Source organism: Carassius gibelio, chromosome A18, assembly GCF_023724105.1.
Source record: "Carassius gibelio isolate Cgi1373 ecotype wild population from Czech Republic chromosome A18, carGib1.2-hapl.c, whole genome shotgun sequence".
In the NCBI taxonomy this organism is placed as follows: Eukaryota; Metazoa; Chordata; class Actinopteri; order Cypriniformes; family Cyprinidae; genus Carassius; species Carassius gibelio.
In genome coordinates, this window is record NC_068388.1 from 7,312,745 (window position 1) to 7,333,525 (window position 20,781).

At 34.9% G+C, this 20,781-nt stretch overlaps 1 protein-coding gene across 3 annotated transcripts; it reads left to right on the forward strand.

Annotated features, from left to right (window-relative positions):
- The first annotated feature begins 2,879 nt into the window (after positions 1-2,879).
- On the forward strand, positions 2,880-20,114 carry LOC127934363 (VPS9 domain-containing protein 1-like). Of its 3 annotated transcripts, XR_008147752.1 has the most exons (17): positions 2,906-3,020; positions 3,998-4,070; positions 5,265-5,447; positions 5,580-5,739; positions 6,534-6,645; positions 8,082-8,144; positions 8,796-8,848; positions 9,075-9,162; positions 9,739-9,824; positions 9,910-10,436; positions 10,701-10,830; positions 11,572-11,777; positions 13,027-13,111; positions 15,392-15,496; positions 17,838-17,954; positions 18,733-18,902; positions 19,141-20,114. XR_008147752.1 is itself a non-coding variant. In XM_052531697.1 (16 exons), exons 1-15 carry the CDS (start codon positions 2,922-2,924, stop codon positions 17,947-17,949), a joined length of 2,082 nt encoding a protein of 693 aa, XP_052387657.1. In that variant the 5' UTR covers positions 2,880-2,921; the 3' UTR covers positions 17,950-17,954; positions 18,733-20,114. The 3 variants fall into 3 exon arrangements, 2 of the variants coding, with proteins under 2 accessions (XP_052387657.1, XP_052387658.1); XM_052531697.1 differs by having other exon boundaries at positions 2,880-3,020; positions 18,733-20,114; XM_052531698.1 differs by having other exon boundaries at positions 17,838-17,950; positions 18,733-20,114.
- Positions 20,115-20,781: the final 667 nt, after the last annotated feature.

The following is a 20,781-nucleotide window of genomic DNA, read 5'->3' on the forward strand; positions in this document are numbered from 1 at the left end:
TGGCACGGTTTGGTTTAAAAAAAAATTTGTAGCAATTTTTTTTTTTACCATTATTTTTTTATATATAGTTCTGTAAATGGTTTAAATGCTTTATACATACGTATAATGTGTAATATTTGCAACTTAAATGTATAAAACAATAAAGTTAACGTTTCAATACCTTATACACACACACACACACACACACACATGTGTAATTTTGATTCTAAATTTGATTTATTTAGATATATCATTGGTGAAAATAAAACATAAACAAAAGAAACTTTTTACACACACATATACATACATGTTTTACACACATACAAATACATATATATATATATATATATATATATATATATATATATATATATATATGTGTGTGTGTGTGTGTGTGTGTGTGTGTGTGTGTTCAAAATAAGTAAAAACAGTAATAATGTGGAATATTATTACAATTTAAATTGACAAATGTGATCCTGGACCACAAAACCAGTCTTAAGTCACTGGGATATGATGTAGCAATAGCCAAAAATACATTGTATGGGTCAAAATTATTGCTTTTTCTTTTATGCCAAAAATCATTAGGATATTAAGTAAAAATCATGTTCCATGAAGATATTTTGTAAATGTCTTACTGTAAATATATTAAAACTTATTAACTATTTTTGATTAGTAATATGCATTACTTAGAACTTCGTTTGGACTACTTTTAAAGGTGATTTTTTTTTTTTTGCACCCTCAGATTCCAGATGTTCAAATAGTTTTTTTCCTGGCCAAATATTGTCATATGCTAACAAACCATACATCAATGGAAATGTTATTTATTCAGCTTTCAGATGATGTATAAATCTCAATTGAGAAAAGTGACCCCTATTTTGTTGGGGGGGGGGGGGGGTGGTCTTGATGCATTGTTTCACGATTATTTGATTAATAGAATGTTTTATTAACAGCATTTATTTGAAATATTAATGTCTTATAACATTAAAAAACTTCACTGCAATCTTTGATTAATTCATCCTTGGTGCATAAAAGCATTTAAAAAAATAAAATAAAAACTTTTGAATGGCAGTGTACATATATTTCTTTGTATCATGTGTTTTTGTTCACCATAGATGTTTGAGTATTCCATAGAGCAGAAACAGTACACGGATTGGAGCAGGGCGGTGCAAAGGAAGGGCCTTCATCGTTTCTGGGTGGAAAGAGACACACCATGTCTCAATGTGATGTTCAATCCCCAAAATCCTTCCCATGTAATCCTGCATGATATGTACATGCTCTGCATCATTGACCAAAGCCTGGTGAGACAGATTCGTATCATCTTATTTGAGAGCCTAATATGTCTAATGTTGGTAGATTTTTTATTTATATATGTGTGTATATATATATATATATATATATATATATATATATATACATATGTGTATATATATGTGTGTGTATGTGTGTGTGTGTGTGTGTGTGTGTGTGTGTGTGTGTACTGTATGTATATATTTATGTGTATATATGTATGTAAGTATGGAAGGTTTTTATATATATATATATATATATATATATATATATATATATATATATATATATATATATATATATATATATATATATATATATATATATTTTTTTTTTTTTTTTATATATTTTCTTTACTTTATATGTATTTTTTTTTTGCCTCTGCCTGATGAAAAAACTCAGTTCTACAATCAGCTGAGTTTGAAGAGCCTCACAGAGGAACAAAGGAAATCTCACAGCCATGCATTCAAAGTCTGCAAGACCATCAAGGTGTGTGTTAGCCACAATCAAGGGAATGTTTTTTTTTTTTTTTTTTGCTGAAATTTTGGAAGGAAAGTGTATAACTTTCCTCTCGTCTTTTAGGACATCCTGTGTGTTGAGCTGATGCCGGATCAGTCTCTGGTGGTGGTTGAGCGCCCTCTAGAGGACATCGCCACTCAGTTGCCTGCACCCATCAAACAAAAGAAATTTGCCACATGAGGATAAACCTCACAGCCATTTGTATGTGTGTGACCTGATTGAGGAAGTGTGTTTTATTCAGAGACTGCAGATTGTTCCCTGTTTCCCCCAGTGTAAAAACTGCTGCAACGGTATTCAAAAAAAAAAAAAAAAATTAGCCTACTGTATTTGCTGTGTTGTTCTTTTTTTCTAGACTTAAGTTTGATAACTTCTGGTATTTTAAAATATTGTTATTGATAACAAGATGTCTGAAGAATCTAAAATAAAGCTGAAATAATATGAACATTATTAAAGTAAAATAAAAACTTAAGCTCAACTTGAAAATTAGAAATGTTACCTTTGCAACTAAATGAAAGAAGTTTAAACGGAAGTATCTACTTACAACTAATAAACATTAAAGTTATATAGAAATATATATATTTTTTAAACTTGAAAATGACAAAGCACATGATAAAAATCAATAAACGTAAGATGAAAATATAAATGAAAAGCAAATGCAAATGTTTCTAAATACTGTAATGAAGTAGTACGTGAAGTATAATTAATACTGAAATAACACTGCGTACGTTTTAAATTATTACCTTATTTATATATCATTGTATTTATTGCATTGTAACAATACAAAATATAATGTTCAAATAATTCAGTGGCAGGAGAACAAAAATAAAATCTATATAGCCACTTTTTTATTTCCGTTGAAGTTATTTAATATGTATGCCAAGATGTGTACATTTTATTCATTTTATTCATTATTGATCTCTATATTGGTCTATTTTCTGAACGTTTGCCTTGTTATATTTATTATATGATAGTTCATTATTAAGGTATTTGGTTATCATTATTGTTATTTTCTTTAGCTGTATTTTCTTTGTTTATTTAACGTATTCCAGTTAACAGCTGTTTACATCTCCTTTTATTTTGAAAACGCAGTGATTGCGTCACCAGTTGTTGCGCACTCACGCGACTGTTTTGGTAGGATGGCTTCTCCTGAAAGTGACAGCAGTCAGAGACCGCTGCAGAACGCCATGAGACTTGTAAAAGTGGCCATTCAGCTGGATACCGGCAACAGACACAAGGTACAGATGTTTAAATCTTTAAACCGGCCCTGTTTGTCCCAGATATGGTCATATTTATCCAATAAATGCATGCGAGTGTGACGTAATTCATCAGCGTAAACACTGTTAGAAGCCGATGATCATTAGAACCCCAATGATTTTTAAACTGCGGGTCTAGTCCAAATCCAGTGATATGGAGTGTTTACCTTTTTATTTTAACTAACCATGATTGCCTGTTTCCTATTCGTATGATTATTTATTTATTTATTTATGTATTTATGTATTTATTTATTTATTTCAGGGACAATGCATAAACATTTCTGTCAATATGCCAGGGTTAGCCAGAAGGCTATTTTTCATCTGCAGACAGATGGTAATAGTCACCCTAAAAGAAAGTAAAATTACATTTTTACATAACAATAAAGCAATACATTTAATAAAAAGCACTATTAAGCTATGATGTACATTAGAAACTCAACAGACCAACAATCAAACAAAAATCTGACAAATACATATACACACAACTAAGAAACCAACAAGGGGCAGCGAGAGTAGGGCTAGTTGTAAACTAATGTTGACAGCTCTGATTATCAACAAGATATTTCTTTAACTGGAACTTAAATGTACTATTTCTGATATTGATGGGGTGAGGTTCCACTCAGTAGCAGCTCGAACGGAAAAAAACTGTTTGGTCAAATACACTTTTCCTAAAGGGAATGATTCTGCCATGATCAGCTTTTCGGAGGTTGACAAACTGATGGAGAGGAGGCGTAATATTGGACAATGATGAAAAATGCTTGGTTTCATATCCAGCATTTTGTGGTATATGTAGTGTAGTGTCTTTGAATTATTATTATATTTTTTTAATGGTTGTGGCAATGTAAGAGACACCGGAGCAGGGCATCTAGCAAATAACATAACTGTAAGGCACTGTGTTGCACAACACATTCAATAAAATCTTCCTGCCACCCACTATGAATATTTATATCCCTTTATAGGAGGCCTACTGTGAATACTTGAGAAGTATCAGCTACATCTCTCATGCTTTGCTTGAAGATGCCACATCTAAACGTAAGTTATTCATAATTTGTTAAGAAATGAGTTTGTTTTCCAATTAGACATTCTTCAAACTTTCTATTCAAATGTGATGTGTGCTTTCAGGCCTCAAATGTTATTTCACAATGCATTCTATTTCCTCTGCATTAGTCTGTCATGTGGTGTAAACTGGCTTCCTATTTCAAGAAGGAACTTTTAAAGGAAGAGATTGTATTTGCTAATGTGCAGTGTTGGGAAGGTTGCTTACAAGTTTAAAATTTAATAAATAGTGTAACTTTAAATTACTTTATTAAAGTAATGTAACTTTATTACACTAAATTTCTAATGAATGATTTTAACTATAAATCATTTTGAAACATTTAAAGCAGGCAGGGTTAATCTTACAGTAGGACTCAACACTGATTACTGTCAGACTTTCAAAATCCTTCATCACTTGAATTAAGATTATAAATCAGTTAATCAGCACAGCCGCCACAAAAACTGACTTTAGCACAACTTTTTAGTTTCAGATCATTCTGAGGTTAAATACAGATTTAAAATCATAAGATAGTTAAATAGCTATGATAACTGTTTTTGAAATCAAGTCTTTGCATAGCTATGAAAGGAAACACAGGCATCTAACAGTTCATCTTGAAACAAAAACAAAAAAATACAACAAGAAACATACATAAACCCACATAGGAAATAAATATTATGTGTCCTAAACTCCTGAAACATTTGTTGTTTCATATGTTAGAGCAGTCAATGCACTTTGGGGAAAAAAATCTGTGTATGTGTGAGTGTGAGAAAATATTCAGAGGTAACCCCCTTTGCAATCTTTAACATTTTCATAAGTAACTGTAATTTAAAATTAAAAAAAAAATTCTCAGTTACTGCAACTGATTACAGTTACATTTATTTTGTAATTAAATTACTTAACTGTGTTACATGTAACAAGTTACTCCACAACACTGCTAATGTGTCATACAAATTTGTGTTGATGATAATACACACAAGGTTCAAACTTATCTTAACTTCTGTAGATTGCATTAAATGATGCTCTAATAAGATGAGGTTAGATGTCACTTTTAACATATTTAACTTTTCAGGCTGATTAAAATTTTGCCTGGTTGATTAGGCAGGAGTAAATCCACTGTAAGATCGTACCTTTGAAGTCCTTTTTTCATGTGTTTAATGAGACATATGTATTTTATGCACTTTTTCCAATAGAGATGGAGTCGGTTGAATTGGAGAAAATGGTGAAACTAGTCGAGCAATGTTTAGAGAGGATTAAATCATGCATCATAAGAAAGCAAGAGTCCCCAACATCTGTCATCTCCTCCACTCCTCTGTCCGCTTCCCAGCAGACCACCATTCCAGCTATTAATGTGACAGCTCGTCCCAAAATAACAGGTGAGCCTTTATTTTCTTTGGGTTTCAGTCAGGGTGTTTATGAAGTTTCTTACAGTTAAAACTGAACAAACATGCATTTTAGTCTGAGATAGGCTTAATCCTTGTCTGTGAAACCTTGTCCTCTTTCTGTAGAAACACCTAATGCAGCTGCATTGGTTTCTGAGACCCAAAGAAGAGAGCAGCCCACCAGACATCGCAGAGTCCTCTCTGAGGGAGGGGAGACCAACTCCCCCTTCCTGCCCCCTGAAGTCTTCCAGAAGCTTCAGTCAGTGGAATCACAAGACAACCAAAAGTAAGTTTCATAATGATGGGTACAGAGTCCCAATATCCATTGATCATTCACAAATGGTTCCCAAAGATATAGTATGATATACAAAGAAATACAAGATAACAAACGAAAACAAGATTAAATAACACTGAAAACGACATTACTATTATAAAATTCTAAAGGCTAATAAATATGTTTTCGTAAATTATGGTTCACCATCTCAGAGCTCTACATTAAATAAGTGTTGTAATTCACTGTAACTTTCTCCATAAGGAATGCCCCAGTTTTATTAAATTAGATTCTCCAAAGACATTATGCTTGAGACTTGAGATTTTACAAGAGACAAAATAGCCTCTGTCAGATATTTGAAAACTGTATATGATGGTTCATTTTTAATAGATGGCATTCCAAAACAAGTTATTTAAACAAGCAATAATGTCAAGTTTGTTTTTCATCTGGATGATGCCTCTGCAAGCTTTTTCTCAAAATTCAAAAAACTATCACAAATAATTTATTATTTAAAAAATCTCTATTTTGTTAGCTGCTGTACAGAACCTTTAACATTTGATTGTTCACCACTGTATTTTTTATTTTTTTTAATAATGGTTCACATGATGCCCCACATTTCACACAATTACGTGCTCTCCCACTGACCCCGACAATTGATCTTTCAATGTTATCGGCTCTGTGATAGAGAACAAATCTATTCTGCATCCATATGAAGGAAGTTAATAGGACATCATATTCTTCTACTCTCACTGTCCCTAAATGTACAGTACTGTATGTACACTGTAATATGTTTTGTATGTGCATGGCAGGGAATTAACGCCTATTGAAGAAGCATCACGTCTCAACCAGAAACTTAAGGCTAATTATGAGGCTCGGCTGGCAAGACTTACCCCTGGTCAAGCCACACAGAAAACCTCACTGGCAAGTCTTGGAAGAAAGTAATGTGTGTGTCGAGGAAATGAATAAATGTATGCATCCATATAACGACTCTGGTTTGTTTTGATTGTTTTATTAGCATTCTGCTGTACTTTTTTTACAGGTCTCTCTTTTCCAGTTTTTATATTTATGTCTATATTTTTTATTTGTATTTGTATTTACTTTTCCTCATGTTTTTATTTGTAAACAAATTCTGAATAAAAAAGTATTTGGTAAAAAAAAATATCTATAAAAATAAATAAAAGGGAAGAGGATTTCTTTTTTTTTTTTTAAATAGAACCAGAAAGGCAATGCAAATATTTCATTTTGCGATTATATACACCTTATGGTTCAAAGCGTTCATAATATATATATATAAAATTGTATATATGTGTGGAAAGTCCATAAACAAAGAACTTATTCTTTGACCCGATTGCAGTTGTTTACGCACATGATCTGTTACTTTATTGCGCGCGTACGTAGAACACGTGACGCCACTCCTTCAATTTTAAATGACTTTGCGCGTTTCACTAAACTTGCTTAATGTGGAGCGACGCCTGCTGTTGTTTTTGGGATCCGGTCAGGGGATCAGAGCGATAGATTGCAGCATGGCTATACTATCGTAGTTTTATTCACTTACACGGTAAGTTCTTTCGTTTTGGTGGCTGGTCAAACTTAATGTTGTTCGGCGGGACACAAACAGTGTGTGCTGTTCAGTTCTCAAGAATGATCCGGCGACGCAGAGTAACACCAATGGATATCCGTTTATACTGGAAAAAAATCAAGGCTTTCTGGAAGGTTAGTTTTGACTTAGATTGTATTATTTTATATTTGAGTGGCGATAAAGTAATATAACGGATGCTTCTCAATCGATTTACATATTATTTTATAGTTTGGAGGAAAATCGTGTAAATTTAAATGCAAATTACGTACTGGGTATATTATGTATGATGAAATCTTTGCCATATGAAAATCCAGTGCGTAAAATTACATGGCAATGACAAAATGAAAATGTTTAAAGTTTGAAAGTAGGCATGTCATACTTTCACATGGCCCATCCAAAAGTATTGTATTTTACTAATTCTGCATTATGCATGCAGGATTTTTTACTTAATTTTGATCCATACTCTACTTTTTGTATTTCTGAAAGCTCATTTGACACTTCAGTATTATATGAATTAGGCAAAAGTATGATTTACAAATAGGAAACAACTAGTGACCAGTTAAAGTAATTTAGTTTTTGTGAGTGGAAATGGTGGATGTTTTCTAATTCCTTCCTTTAAAGCTGCAGTGGTGCTGCAGTGTCATGTTTAAAACTATATGCACTTTTTCATGTACATTTCTTAAAAAAATTCTTCTTCTTCCAAAGAGTAAATGTTAATATAATTGAAACTGAAATAATTACTTGTATAACACTGGTCTTTTTCTTTTTCTTATTATAGACCCTCTCACTCCAGAGGCAGATGATGGAGAATCTGATAATAGCCAGAGCCAGGCAAGATGCAGTATCCTTAACCATTTCTTGAGCTGTGGCTTTGGTTAAGATCTGGTTTCAGATTTTCTGCCTAAATGCATAGCAGTACGATTCTGTTGTAAAATCAGCCTTGAATTGGACAGGTGTTCAAATTTAGTGAACGGTAGCTGTAATTGGATTGGTCTTGCTGTCGTATTTGTTACGTCTTTTTTCTTTCCATCAATAATTTCTGTCGATCACTTATGCTGTTGTAGAGGTAGTTACATAAGATTATCAAAGGGTTTTGATGTTTATTTTAAGTGTATCAGTGTTTGACCTTTGAGATGCACTGTGTTTGCTGTGTCACGAGTGTTTGGGAAGAAAGGTTTACTTTGTACTTTCTTTACAAACCAGAATCGTCTATTGTTCAAAATTCAATGCTAAGTTTTATTTGCAAGTTTCATTGAATCATAATAAAATATATATAATATTATTATTATTTTATTTTTATTTATTTTTTTATATTAAAGCAATGTCTCATTGATACTAGAATGTTGATATGAAAAAAACGAAAACTAAACTTTAAGCATGTTGGGTGAATGTTTAATCAATATGCTTGTGTTCAAGGTTTGCCTTCTGCTGATCTCTTTTTATGAGTGTGGTAATTTTTCCAATGTTTGGGAGTTTTCCTGAGCTCTTTCAGCTTCAAAGAAAAATGGAAGAAAGGAGACTCCGGCTGCAGGAAGAAGCCAACAGGTGAGAAGCCCATAGGCCATATAAAGATGTTTAGCTAGCTATTTATTTGCAAATGTAGTATTAAGAGTTTCCTATCTGTTGTTTGCAGTGCTGTGCATGACACAATACCTTGTAATAGCAAAATAATTTTGTAAACACGTTTAATCTGTTTAATGCCCAACTGTTTTTTTTTTCTTAATTATACAATGTTTTAATTTGGGTGCATGAAATGGGTGCATTTTTGCAGGAGGTTTGTGACCTGTGGGACCATGACAGCTGAGGAACAAGAGCAGCGGGTTCTGTATGCAAGTGTACTTGAATATGAGCAAGATCATGTACGTTTAATAACAATTTCAATTCAAACAGTTAGGTTAGGTAATAAATAAAGAAATATTTTTGGTAATATATAAAAAACTAATTTGGGGGGGGGGGATCTCAGCGAGGCTGCATTTATTTGATAAACACTGTAATAAAAGTCATATTGTAAAATATTACTACAATTTTAAAATGACTCCTATTTTAATAATTTAAAATATTTTATTTCCTGTGATGCAAATCTGATTTCTCAGCATCATTACTCCAGTCTTCAGTTTCACATGATCCTTCAGATATCATTCTATATGCTGATTTGGTGCTTAAGAAACATTTCTTATTATCATCATTGTAGTAAAAGGTTCAGCCGCTTAATATTTTTGAGTAAACTATCTTTTTTTTTTCAATACGCTTTGATGAATAGAACAACATTTATTTGAAACAAGTCATTTGTAACACTACAAATGTCTTTACTGTCACTTTTGATCCGTGTAATGCATCCTTGGCTTGCTATATAAGAGTGTTAATTTATTTTATTTGTTTAAATCGTACTGACTTAGTGTAGTGTATAAATAATGATTTTATTTGTTTAAACATAGGAATGGCCAAAAATTTGGAAAATGAATCTGAAAAAGAATCCAAATGATCCAACGTTGGTTTCAGGTCTTCTCTCATGTCTTCTCAGGTAGGTTCGTGTTGTCAGATCATCTGTAAGCAGAAGTGTTTCTATGTATCTTATGTCATCAGTTTCTTTTCTTTCCTGATCCCAGCTACCCAGACCACCCAGTCATGAAGTTGCTGAAGAGGCTTCAGTATCGGGTGTATAACAGACTCTATCCAATAGTGAGCCAGTGTGTTCCTCTGAGCACAGCGCCTGGTCACTCACTACTACCCTTAAAGCCTTCCTGCAGTGCCCAAAGCTTGTTCCTGTCAGACAGTCCTATCTCTCCACAGCAGCAGCAGAGCCCGCTCAAATCTTCTATGACACACAGCTTATCTGACGCCTCCATCTCTTTTTCCCCATCCCACGACCTCAATGCCAACAACACAATGTCTGAGATAGACCCGGACGAGTCCTCATCTCTGGTCTCTACAGATAGGGAGAACTCTTTTGAGGATCTAGAGAAGTTTCTTACTCAGCTGGACTGGGTTCCTTCTCACTGCGGTGATGATACAGACTCTGATGTGACCTTTGACACAACACACATAGACCTAGAGTCTCATGTTCATCATCTTGAGGATCGTGCTTTAAAGGGACATTTGAAGGCCATTATCAAAGACATCCACATTGCTATTGGTAAATACATGTCTGTTCTTGTATGACTGAGACCTTAGTTGGGACTCTAGATATGTGCAGCATGTGAGTTCAGCATTTTTAGAAATCCCCTTTTAAAGCCAGTGGGATCTGTATTATTGTATCATGTGTTTATGCTGTGTCAGGGTGTATCTAACGCCTGAGCATCATAATCCACCATAAACATGTTCGTAAAAAGGTCCTTTCATGAAATGGACTAGTTGGCTGATTGTCTATGACAAATGGATTTATCTTTGTGTAAAACAGATCGCCTGCTGTCTCTTTGTCTTCTGTCCTTTGAATGTCTCAACACTGCAATTTCTAAGGACCAATGTGTGGCAAGTATAGAGGAAGTCTTCTTCACCCCTATTTGGTGCCCTCTGTCTGCACTTTTTAGGTAGGTTGCCAAAATAGATTTTTTAAAACCTATACCACCTTTTGAAAAGTTTGAGGTCAATGAGTTTTTTTAATTTATTTATTTTTTTTTTTACCAAATCTTATTCACTTGATTATATACAACAGTACTGTTAAGTCTTATAAAATATTTTCAAATGTCATTTATTTCAGTGATGGCAAAGCTGAATTTTCAGAAGCCATTAATCCAGTCTTCAATGTCACACAATCCTTCAGAAATCATTGTAATATGCTAATTTGCTACTCAAACTTTTTCAACTTTGAAAACCGTTTTCCTGCTTAATATTTTTGTGGAAACTGCTTTTCTGGGAATTATTTAGTGAATAGATGAATAGCATTTGTTTAATATCATTAAAAATGTTTTTACTGTTACTTTTGATCATTTTAATTAATCCTTTCTTAATAAAAGTATTAACTTTTAATTGTACTTATGTTAATTAAATACTTTATTTTAATTAAAAAAAAAAATTGTTCCTTTTCAAAATCTAAAATATTCAAATTAATACTTTGAATGGCAGAGATTACTGACACATATGAATTGTCTAGACACTGAGCAGTAGATGGCACTAATCCTCTAATATTCTCTAGTCCAAGTACGGCTGAAATTCCATCTACAATTGCAAATGCTCCCAAAAAGCTCTTAGTCATCAAAGCACTTTCATAGAAGCTGTATGGTTTAGATAATTGCATAGAAATAACTTATTTGTTCTTTGTGATGCTTTAGGAAGGTATATCGAGAACGGGAGCTGGCTGTTGAGAGCCGCATGCGTCTTCATCATAATGTTTCACCTGGTGATGTTGGTGTACCATCCAAACTGTTCCCCAGAGACCCAGCTGTGCTGCACGGTTCCTACCCTTACGAGTCAGCGGTGCAGGAGCTGAAGCTTCTGTGTAGAGACTATTGTCCTCAGAAGAAACTGGAGTGTATAGGTAAGATCTCACTGTAAATTGAAACCATATACCCTTTCAGTGTGTTGCTTTAGTGCCTAATTGCAAAAAAAATCAAATCTGACACACTGATAGTCGTGCCCTTTTTTATTTTTTTGGGAGGGTGAAATCAACCTACAAATTGCTCACCCTCTATCTATTTCTGTATATTAAGATGGGATAGGTGAACCGTAATCAAAATTATGAACTTAAAGTCTGTAAAGCAATATTAAATGTGTTTCAAACCACAGAAAATTTTTATTAACAACTCAAATTTGAATCATAAAAAAGCCAAGTAAATAAAATAGGTTACCACAATTTTGATAAAAATAAGCAGTGTTCTCTGCTCTCAAATGCTGGGGGTGTGTCCACTCGCAGCCCTGAAACCCCGCCCACTCACAGGAAAGCTTCCGCCACTTGAATGACTGAAGGTCCGTGGTATTCATGGCAGCTTCATTGGCCAAGGCCCGCCCATAAAGACGTTTGTCCGACATGTCAAACAACCAGTCACAGTTCTTTTCGTTCATCGCGTTTCAGGTTGTGGAAATGTCGCCACAATAACAGACCGGTGTGTAAAACTCTCAAACGTATTTTAAAGATTCTATGCCGCATTAGGTATTATATGGTTAGGGGAGGGGCCAAGTTCAGTCGATCCAGTACGTCATCGAGACATGATTTCAAGCCCGCCCAAAAAATTCCGGACACACAGAATGGTGAAAAACTGTTTAACGGTCTAACTGTACAATAGGCCTACTACATGAATCACAGTCTTTGTAACATGTTTTCGGCACTACATTTCTAACATTTATAATGTGTTTAGAAACTATTCTCTGAATTGCCTTATATAGGCAATTCAGAGAATAGAATTATGTAAAAAATCGGAGGAATTCAAATATTTGACACATTTCTAGTCATATTTATAGACTTGCGTAATAATTAAACTTGTAATTATGAGACCTGAAGTTATTGACATGATCTTATAATTTATTATTAATTAATAAAATCATGCTTTGGTAAGTCTTGTTTTCTCTCTCTCTCTATCTCTCTCTCTTATGTGGAAGAAATGTCATTCTACCACTACAGGGTACATATTATGTACTCTTTGTGATATGTACTCTTACAGTTTGAGCATGTCTAAAAGCTTACAATGCCTAAAACCTGATTGAGCATTTTGATTGAATCCAAATCTTACCAGTGATGTCCTGTCTTTTTTTTTTTTTTTTTTAATGACTGCAGTTGTTTTTCATTGCAGTGAGAACTCTACGAATCATCTGTGGCTGTGCTGAAGAGTACTGCCTAATGCAAGAAAATGATCCTTCACCCAAATCAGCAGCAATGTGAGTATACACAAGTCTTATAAAATCCGTTGTGTTCCTGGGAAGATCCATCCTTTATGTTCTCCTTTAAAAAAAAAAAAAAGTAGAAGTTGTGATGGACCTCCTGTTTGTCCGCTGGCCTTGTCAGTCTTCATCAGACCTCACAGAGGCCAAAGCTCAGCAGGGGTTCATCTTGAACCTTTGAACGGGGCGCTCGGAGCAGACTTCCTCTCTAAGTGGGTCGCCCTGTCTGGAGCAGACTTTGTTTGGCCTTGATGCACTTTGAGAGAGCTGCTTGACTCAAGACAAATTGATCCAGTAATGCTAACCAAAAGGCAGCCTTATCTATTGTAAATAATGGCTCTACTTATGTTCTTGTTCATAAGATGTTCACACAGCTTTTGGCCAATGAATTTGAACCGCCCAGATTAAAATGTCAGCTCTTTAATTTGTGAAACTCTTGAATTCTGGATTTACAGCATGAATGGGTGTGTTCCACCAGAGTAATATCCTGGTTACACACATTTTCTTAAATATTTGGGTTTATTTAGGTTTATCGGAGTGTGTGTACTTGGCTCAGATTCCCTAATTCTCCCACAGACCTCAGTGTCTGCTCCACTCTTTTGGAATACATCTTAAATTTCCTCCTTCCTCAGCTGATTGTTAAAGTGCAAGCTCACGTAAGAGTCCTGAAAAGGGAAAAACTGTCCTGGGAGATTATGTGGGCTGTTATGATGTCTATAACCTTTTGGCCCTGCCACACCCATCAAAACAAGCTGCCTGTTCATATTTCTCTCTTGATTTCTTGCTTCACTTTAGGAAACAAGGGTAGATTAAACACTTGTCATATCTACATGTCTTTTTGCATCACAGTTTGCAGAGCGGTGGGTCGCTGGTGATGCATATGCTTAGTGTATTGACAAATCATCTTTTGCAGTAGGAGTCATTTTAAATTTCAGTTAGATTTCATAGTTATTGGTAAAAATTTCAGTACTTCAGCGAAATCTTGGTTCATTAATGCAAGTAAAGAGTCCTCAGTTAATTACTGAAGACAATAAATCTACATTTTTACAACAATTACTGATTAACTGATTTGGATTTGTTGGAAGCCAAATTTCAAAACAAAAATAAAAACCGATGAATCTCATTGCCCTAAATTTTTGTTTAAACATATTAATTGAATAATAGTAATAATCATTTTTTTTTGTTGTTTAAAATTAATTTCAGCAGTTAAATTATTTTATTTTATTAATTTACATTGTTTTTAATCATTTAAATAGTGTACAATTATGTAATTGTTTAATAGTGTAGTTAAAGCTTCTTTTTTTTTTTTTTAAGTATTATATAATTATGATTTTGCAATAAGATGGTTTGGTCATACTGCCCATCCCTATTTCTTATGTTTGTTGATTCTTACCAGAACAGTGTACTGTTGCTTTCCAAATCCAACGGTTTTGGTTCGATAGCATTCTTTGGGTGTTTTCAATTCCGTGCTTAAACTTTGGTTTAAAAATGATTATGCTATAAAGGCATCAGCGAACCAAAAGGAGATGTGTCATTGCGAGACTTGTCCTGATTTTGCCCTGGTAGCACAGCCAAGGCGCATTCTGCCTTTGTTTTGCATTTAAGGTTGTGTTTGGTTGTGAGGGAGAATGATTGTCCTCATGCATGCATGAACTTGAACAATTTAGCAATTCTCACTCTTTTTTTTTTGCTTGTTCTGTTACCTTGTCTCTCCTCTTTTAAAACTTGTTCACTTTCTTCTTCTTTATGGATTTCCTTCACACACACTTTAAATTATTTTGTTGTTCCTTCTGCACAGCAGTCATTTAATCTGTCGGTCCATCTTTGTATTGGTCTTTTGTCTTTTCTCTAGAGGGGGCATATTGGCTATAATACATTACAATCATCGTCCTTCGCGTTCACATTGCTTAACTCTATCGAATTTGGCCCTCACTGAAAAAAAAGCTGTTTTTGCCGTAATTTGACAAACAGGCTTGAACAAGCTAACAGCCGCGTAATCCCAGCACACCTTTTCTGTGCATGAGCGTTATTTTGATAGCAGCAGAAATGGTTTTGGAGCAGAGCTATTCTCACCTGCATGAAACACGTACAGTGTCCTGTTGTCCGTCAGGAAAGGGGACACCCAGCTATTTTCTCACGCAAACGTCCCTCCACTGTACAAATCAAGGGGTTTGTGTTCTTTCTCAGAATAGCTTGATCTGCAAATACATTTAATTTTAATTGATTGATTGACTTCATCAAATCATTCCTTAATTTCTCCCATTTTGTCATCCTCAGAGGTGCTGATGACCTGTTGCCCATCTTGGCGTTCGTGGCTTTACGCAGTGCAATGCCTCAGCTGGTGTCTGAATGTGCTGCGTTGGAAGAATTCATTCACGAGGGGTGTGTATTCAATATAAAATGCTGTGTCCTTTTTCTATTCTCCACGGTTATTTATGAACTAAAGATGAACTGAGCCTGCTGTACCACAGGAAATTGTGTAGAATAGAGCGAGAAGGCCCACACTCTTCTATGCACCTGCCTCCCACCAGGGCATGTCTTATGACATTCTTCCTTTAAAATCAATCTTTTTTTAGGTTTAAATGTTATAAAGAATGAAGTTACCAGTAGCAAATGAGATCAGTGGCAAGTTAACCACAAGAAGGGTTAAAGAAGTGTTCTTTAGGGACTTTGAAAGCTCATCAAGGCTGCATTTATTTAATCAAACATACAGTTAAACAGTAATATTGTGAAATAATAATGCAATGTTATTTAGTGTAATTATTCAAGTATTCCAATCCTTCAGAAATCATTCTTATATGTTAATTTGGAGTTCAAATATCATCAGTGTTGAAAACGGTGCTGCTTAGTTTTTGTGGAAACCATGATACTTTTGGATGTAGTTTGTGTATATACAGTTCTTGCTATGGAAATGGATTAGAATGAAACTGTCAAATAAATAAGCAAACAAATTGTAAAATATTGTCCGGTTGATACCTATATGGCTGAGTTAAATATTATTATAATGGTTTAAATGTTACATTTACAGGCTGACTATATATTCAATCAGATAGGCTCTTGATTGAAAGTCTGTCAAATTTGTGGCATCAGATGTTGATGTTTTGAAATTTGGCTTGTCATATCCTTTTAAGTGCCAGTCCTCCTGTCATTTGGGCATGTGTTAAGTATCAACAGAACATGACCTCGCTTGCTACCAGTAATCGAAATGTCATGTATTGCCTCAGAATTTGTTCATGAATATTTCAGCTCGAAAAATACCCTCCAGTCTAAACATGTTGAAATAAACCCAGAAAACAAATATTACAGTTCTTCTCGGTAATATGAGTCAACCTTTGATGCCATATTTCATGTTTAGATAAGTTTTTGGAGCGGAGGATATCACAACCGTGAGATCTCAGTTGATTTAGGTCACCGTTTGACCGGTTTCCTGAGCGGCGTTGTGGGTATTCATGTCACCCCTCCTGTGCTGTACTCTTGCGTGTCTACTCCGACCACAGCCCTGAGCTCTGTTTATCAGTGAAAAACTGGACATTTTTACAGGCTGGTTAGATTGGCACTTAACAAGGAATGTTGGGGATATTCTGGTTTGGGTTTTCTCTCCCTATAAAAATACAAATAAAATCTCTTTAGATGTTTATGCTTCTTGGTGGCTTGGAACGAAGGCTGGAACTCTGCAGCGTGTGAGGAAGATTGTGATAGGAAGTGCACTATTTCTTTAATTATAACAATATGCATGCATCTAAGACTGATTTAAATTGATAGTTTTACAAAGAAATTATATTTTTGTCATGACATTCCAAACTTGTTTGATTATATTTTTGACATTGAACACAAAATGTACCTTTTTTTTTCTTTTCTCCATTCAATGATTGTTTTTGTAGTGGCAGTCTTCAAGTGTCCATCAAGCTCAAAGGATCTAAAAGTAGTATCTGTAGTGTGTGCATCCGAAACATTTAGCATTACTTCTCTTGCTCCCCAATGGATCCTCAACAGTGAATTGGTGTTGTTAGAATTAGTCCAAACAGCTGATAAAACATCACAGTAATCCAAATGACCCCAGGCCGTTCAGTTAACTTCTTGTGAAATGAAAAGCTGTTTGTCCATCAAGACATTTTCAAACCTTTACTTCCAGCTAAAATATGAGTCCCCTGTCCATAATATTGTTTTCTACAGTAAAAAAGTAGAGTCAACATTTCAAAGTTAAAACACCTTGATGTACTGTGTTTTTCTTCCCAAGATGTTTACTGATGTAGTGGTGTGGATTATTGTGATGTTTTTATCAACTCCGCTACTTCTTGGATGGCCTCTGTGTTTGAGTACATTTTCCGCAAATTTTCATTTTTAGGTGAACTTGCTCATATGAGAGATTTTTGTTCATCATACAAACTTTTATTGGTAATCAGCACCTCCAGCAAGTCACAATCAAATAACAGTTTATGACTTGAGGGTGCATTATTTATTTTTTTAATTATATATATATATATATACTTGAGCAAACTTATTTTAATGAATAGAATGATCTGTCTCATACTGCTTTTCTTTTCTCCTTTATTTTCTGTCATCGCACCATCCACCTTGTTACAAACTGACTCTTGGCTTCAGCTTTCTCTCGTGTCTTCGTCTCATTAGCAGATGGGTTCACTTGAAGTTGACCCTCAGTGGAAGAGATCTTGTTTTCCCTTGTGAGCAGAAGCGCCAATGAAGTGTTTATTTATGTCTACAGGTATCTGATCGGAGAGGAAGGGTACTGCCTGACGTCACTGCAGAGCACGCTGACCTACATCGAGTCATTGCCCTTGGGTGGTGCTCCGCCCCTGACTGACAAACCCACCTGACGTAGGTAAAGCCAGTCATATCATTTCAGGTTCATCCTCTCTGATACACACTGACTCAACCTAGTGAGCTACCTGCATGGAGGCTATATTGTTAGATTACCATCCCAATCCAAGGTCGTTCTTTCTTTTTCTTTCTTTCATTCGTTCTTTCATTCATTTGTTCTTTTTCTTTCTTTGTAAAAGTAACAGTTACGATATTATGTTGTTTATCGATTTCAAATGCTGCTCTTTCAACTTTAAAATTGACACAAATATTAATCAGTGATTGTTGATGGCAAAAAAATAATTCTTGAGCAGCAAATCAGTATATCGGGAAGATTTCTGATGGAGCGACTGCTGTAATTTCAGCTTTGCTGTCACAGAAATACATTTAAAATATATTAAAATAGAAAACTAATACTTTAAACTGTGATCAAATAAATGGAGACTTTGCTAACATAAGAGACTTCTTTCAAAAGCATTTTAAAAATCTTACCCACTCCAAACTTTTGAATGATTGTGTATATATTATTATTGTTGTTGTTGTTGTTGTTATTGTTGCCTTAATGGGTTTGTGCTCTTCAAATGTCATATTTCAGTTGAGTAACTTAGTCATATGGTGGGTCAGGGAAAGATAAACCAGACCACTAACTCTATCTCACAACATTTTTCCGCCTCATCAGAAGTTATCCCATTTTATCCAAAGGTTTAACTTTGCAGAGCGCAATGTCTGTACCGCTGTCAATTATGCTACGGCGTACCGTGTTGAAATGCACTTCTCTTTCGTCATCCATCTCTGAACAGATTAAATGAAACCCATAGAAAAGGAGGGGCTGGGCTGTACCCCTGGATCACAGCCAGATGTGCTGCTATTACCTTGATGGATGGATTACATCGACCTTGCTGAACCCTGAACTTCTTAAAGTGAATTTTTGCTGTTTGTTTCTGCCCACAGGGTGAAGTTTCTGTTTAAGGTAGTGTTACTGAAATAATGATAGTTTACGGTGGCTTAATTTCTAATTAGATTACCCAATGGAGACTGTTAAGCATGCCAAAACGTCAAACAAACTTCCAGCGTCAGCTAGAATCATAGACAAAACTTTCTTTGCTTTTTCTTCTGTACCAGTCTCTGCTCTTAAAGTAGCTGGCTGGCTCGCTTGCATAGTTTGTGTTCATCTAGTTTAATTGGAGCTGTTTGTGCTTTGGTTCTAGGGGCCTTAGCCTACGGAACGATCTCATGGTGTTTTGACCGTCCTCAGGAGTTGGTGTATCGATAATGTTTAGTCCCAAATCAGGCCAGACATCAGTTCTGTTCAAATCTTCTCCACCTTCTGCTTTGAAGGGACTGGAGAAGGTTATTCATGTGGGCGCTACAGGGCAGGTTCATCTGAAAGTGGTTTAAAAATATATATATATGAGACTGAATGGGATGAAATTAGCAAGATGTTAGGAAAGGACTCAAAAGTTTAGTTTTTTTTTTTTATGTGTATATATTCTAATCCCATTGATTTTTATTTTTTTTCTCCTCTTGTCCAAATGAACTTCCCAGAGAATTTTACTATGGAAATGAAAGACTAAAGCACTACTAGCGGTTGTCATCCTGTAACACCCTATTTATTAAACCATATAAAAAGTGACACTAATTCAGAGTTTTTGTATTATTTTAGCTCATCATTATATCAATTTTGAGCTTAAATGGTTAGGAGAAAATGGAGAAAAATTGTTGAAAACAATCATATATACATAAACTCTAAGCTGTGCATTTCTTTTCTTTTTTTAAATATATTAACTTATTTAAATGCTTTTCACTCTAATAGTCAAAGAAGTGAAATCAATGTGAAAAAAAAAGATTGGATGTGCAAGAAAGATTAATGCTGCTGAACCATGTATTCAGTCTGACGTTGAATGGATTGAATGGAAAATAGGCATAATAAAATGTGTGCATGCAAATGCATAAATGTATATATTTATATATTTTGTCTGAGCAGAATGTTTGTTGCTGAACACGTTATGTAATGTGAGTTGAATGTAGCCTGAATCTCTTTACCTGAAAGACAGTGGCCATGTTTTTTACAAAACCTTCCCAAGTTCTCCATACCTGATCTTTGGATTGGATAATGCACATGGGGATGGTTTGAAAGTGCGTGGCATGTGAATTTTCGAACAATAAAGACATATGTAACCCAGTTTAGTGTTCTTTTGGTGGTGTTTTTCTTTTCTTTTCCTAATTCCTCCATGCTTTTGACCACCTTTTAATCATTAAAATTAGTTAAAATTGGAAGGGCAAGGAGAGAACTGGGAGAAGCTTTTGCTCAGAGGATGGCTGAGTCGCCTGATGGGCAGATGGCTGGATTGTTCAGAAAGTTTCCGGACCAAAGGAGAAAACATGCCACTCTGAATCAGGAGGCTAACCTCTGTCCTAGAATACCCTCTATGGAAGATGATTACTCTAATGGCTTCACTGTGTGACTTTGTCTATAGGCGGCCATTTAAATCCCTTCCAGTCCACTTGTCTTGTCCCTCTACAAAATGAACCAATTCCTGTCTGTGTTTTAGAGCTGGTACCCAAAATAACCAGTGACAAGCCTTGGGGTTAAACACCAAAACACAGCAAGAGTGGTTATGGAAAGTTTGCAAACCCTGATCTTTATGTGTTTAATTTAAGATATATAAATGGATGATATGACAAGACCAGATAGATGCTTCCTGTTATTCACCAAAGATGGCGAGAGATTTGTTTCAAGTTTGTAAGATTACATATAAATTAAACTTACTGAGATTCACGTTTTGAATTTCTGATTGCACTAGTATTGGTCTGAGATTTTGCAACCCTGATGGTTCCTATTTTTAACA

What these genes read in the sequence shown, in the direction of transcription:
- LOC127934363 (XM_052531697.1), top strand. Translation starts at nt 2,922, where the DNA reads ATGGCTTCTCCTGAAAGTGACAGCAGTCAGAGACCGCTGCAGAACGCC. An exon ending in CCAGAGCCAGGCAAGATGCA is followed by an intron (nt 8,145 to 8,795) that starts GTATCCTTAACC and finishes GAGCTCTTTCAG; the next exon opens with CTTCAAAGAAAAATGGAAGA. An exon ending in TCACCCAAATCAGCAGCAAT is followed by an intron (nt 13,112 to 15,391) that starts GTGAGTATACAC and finishes TGTCATCCTCAG; the next exon opens with AGGTGCTGATGACCTGTTGC.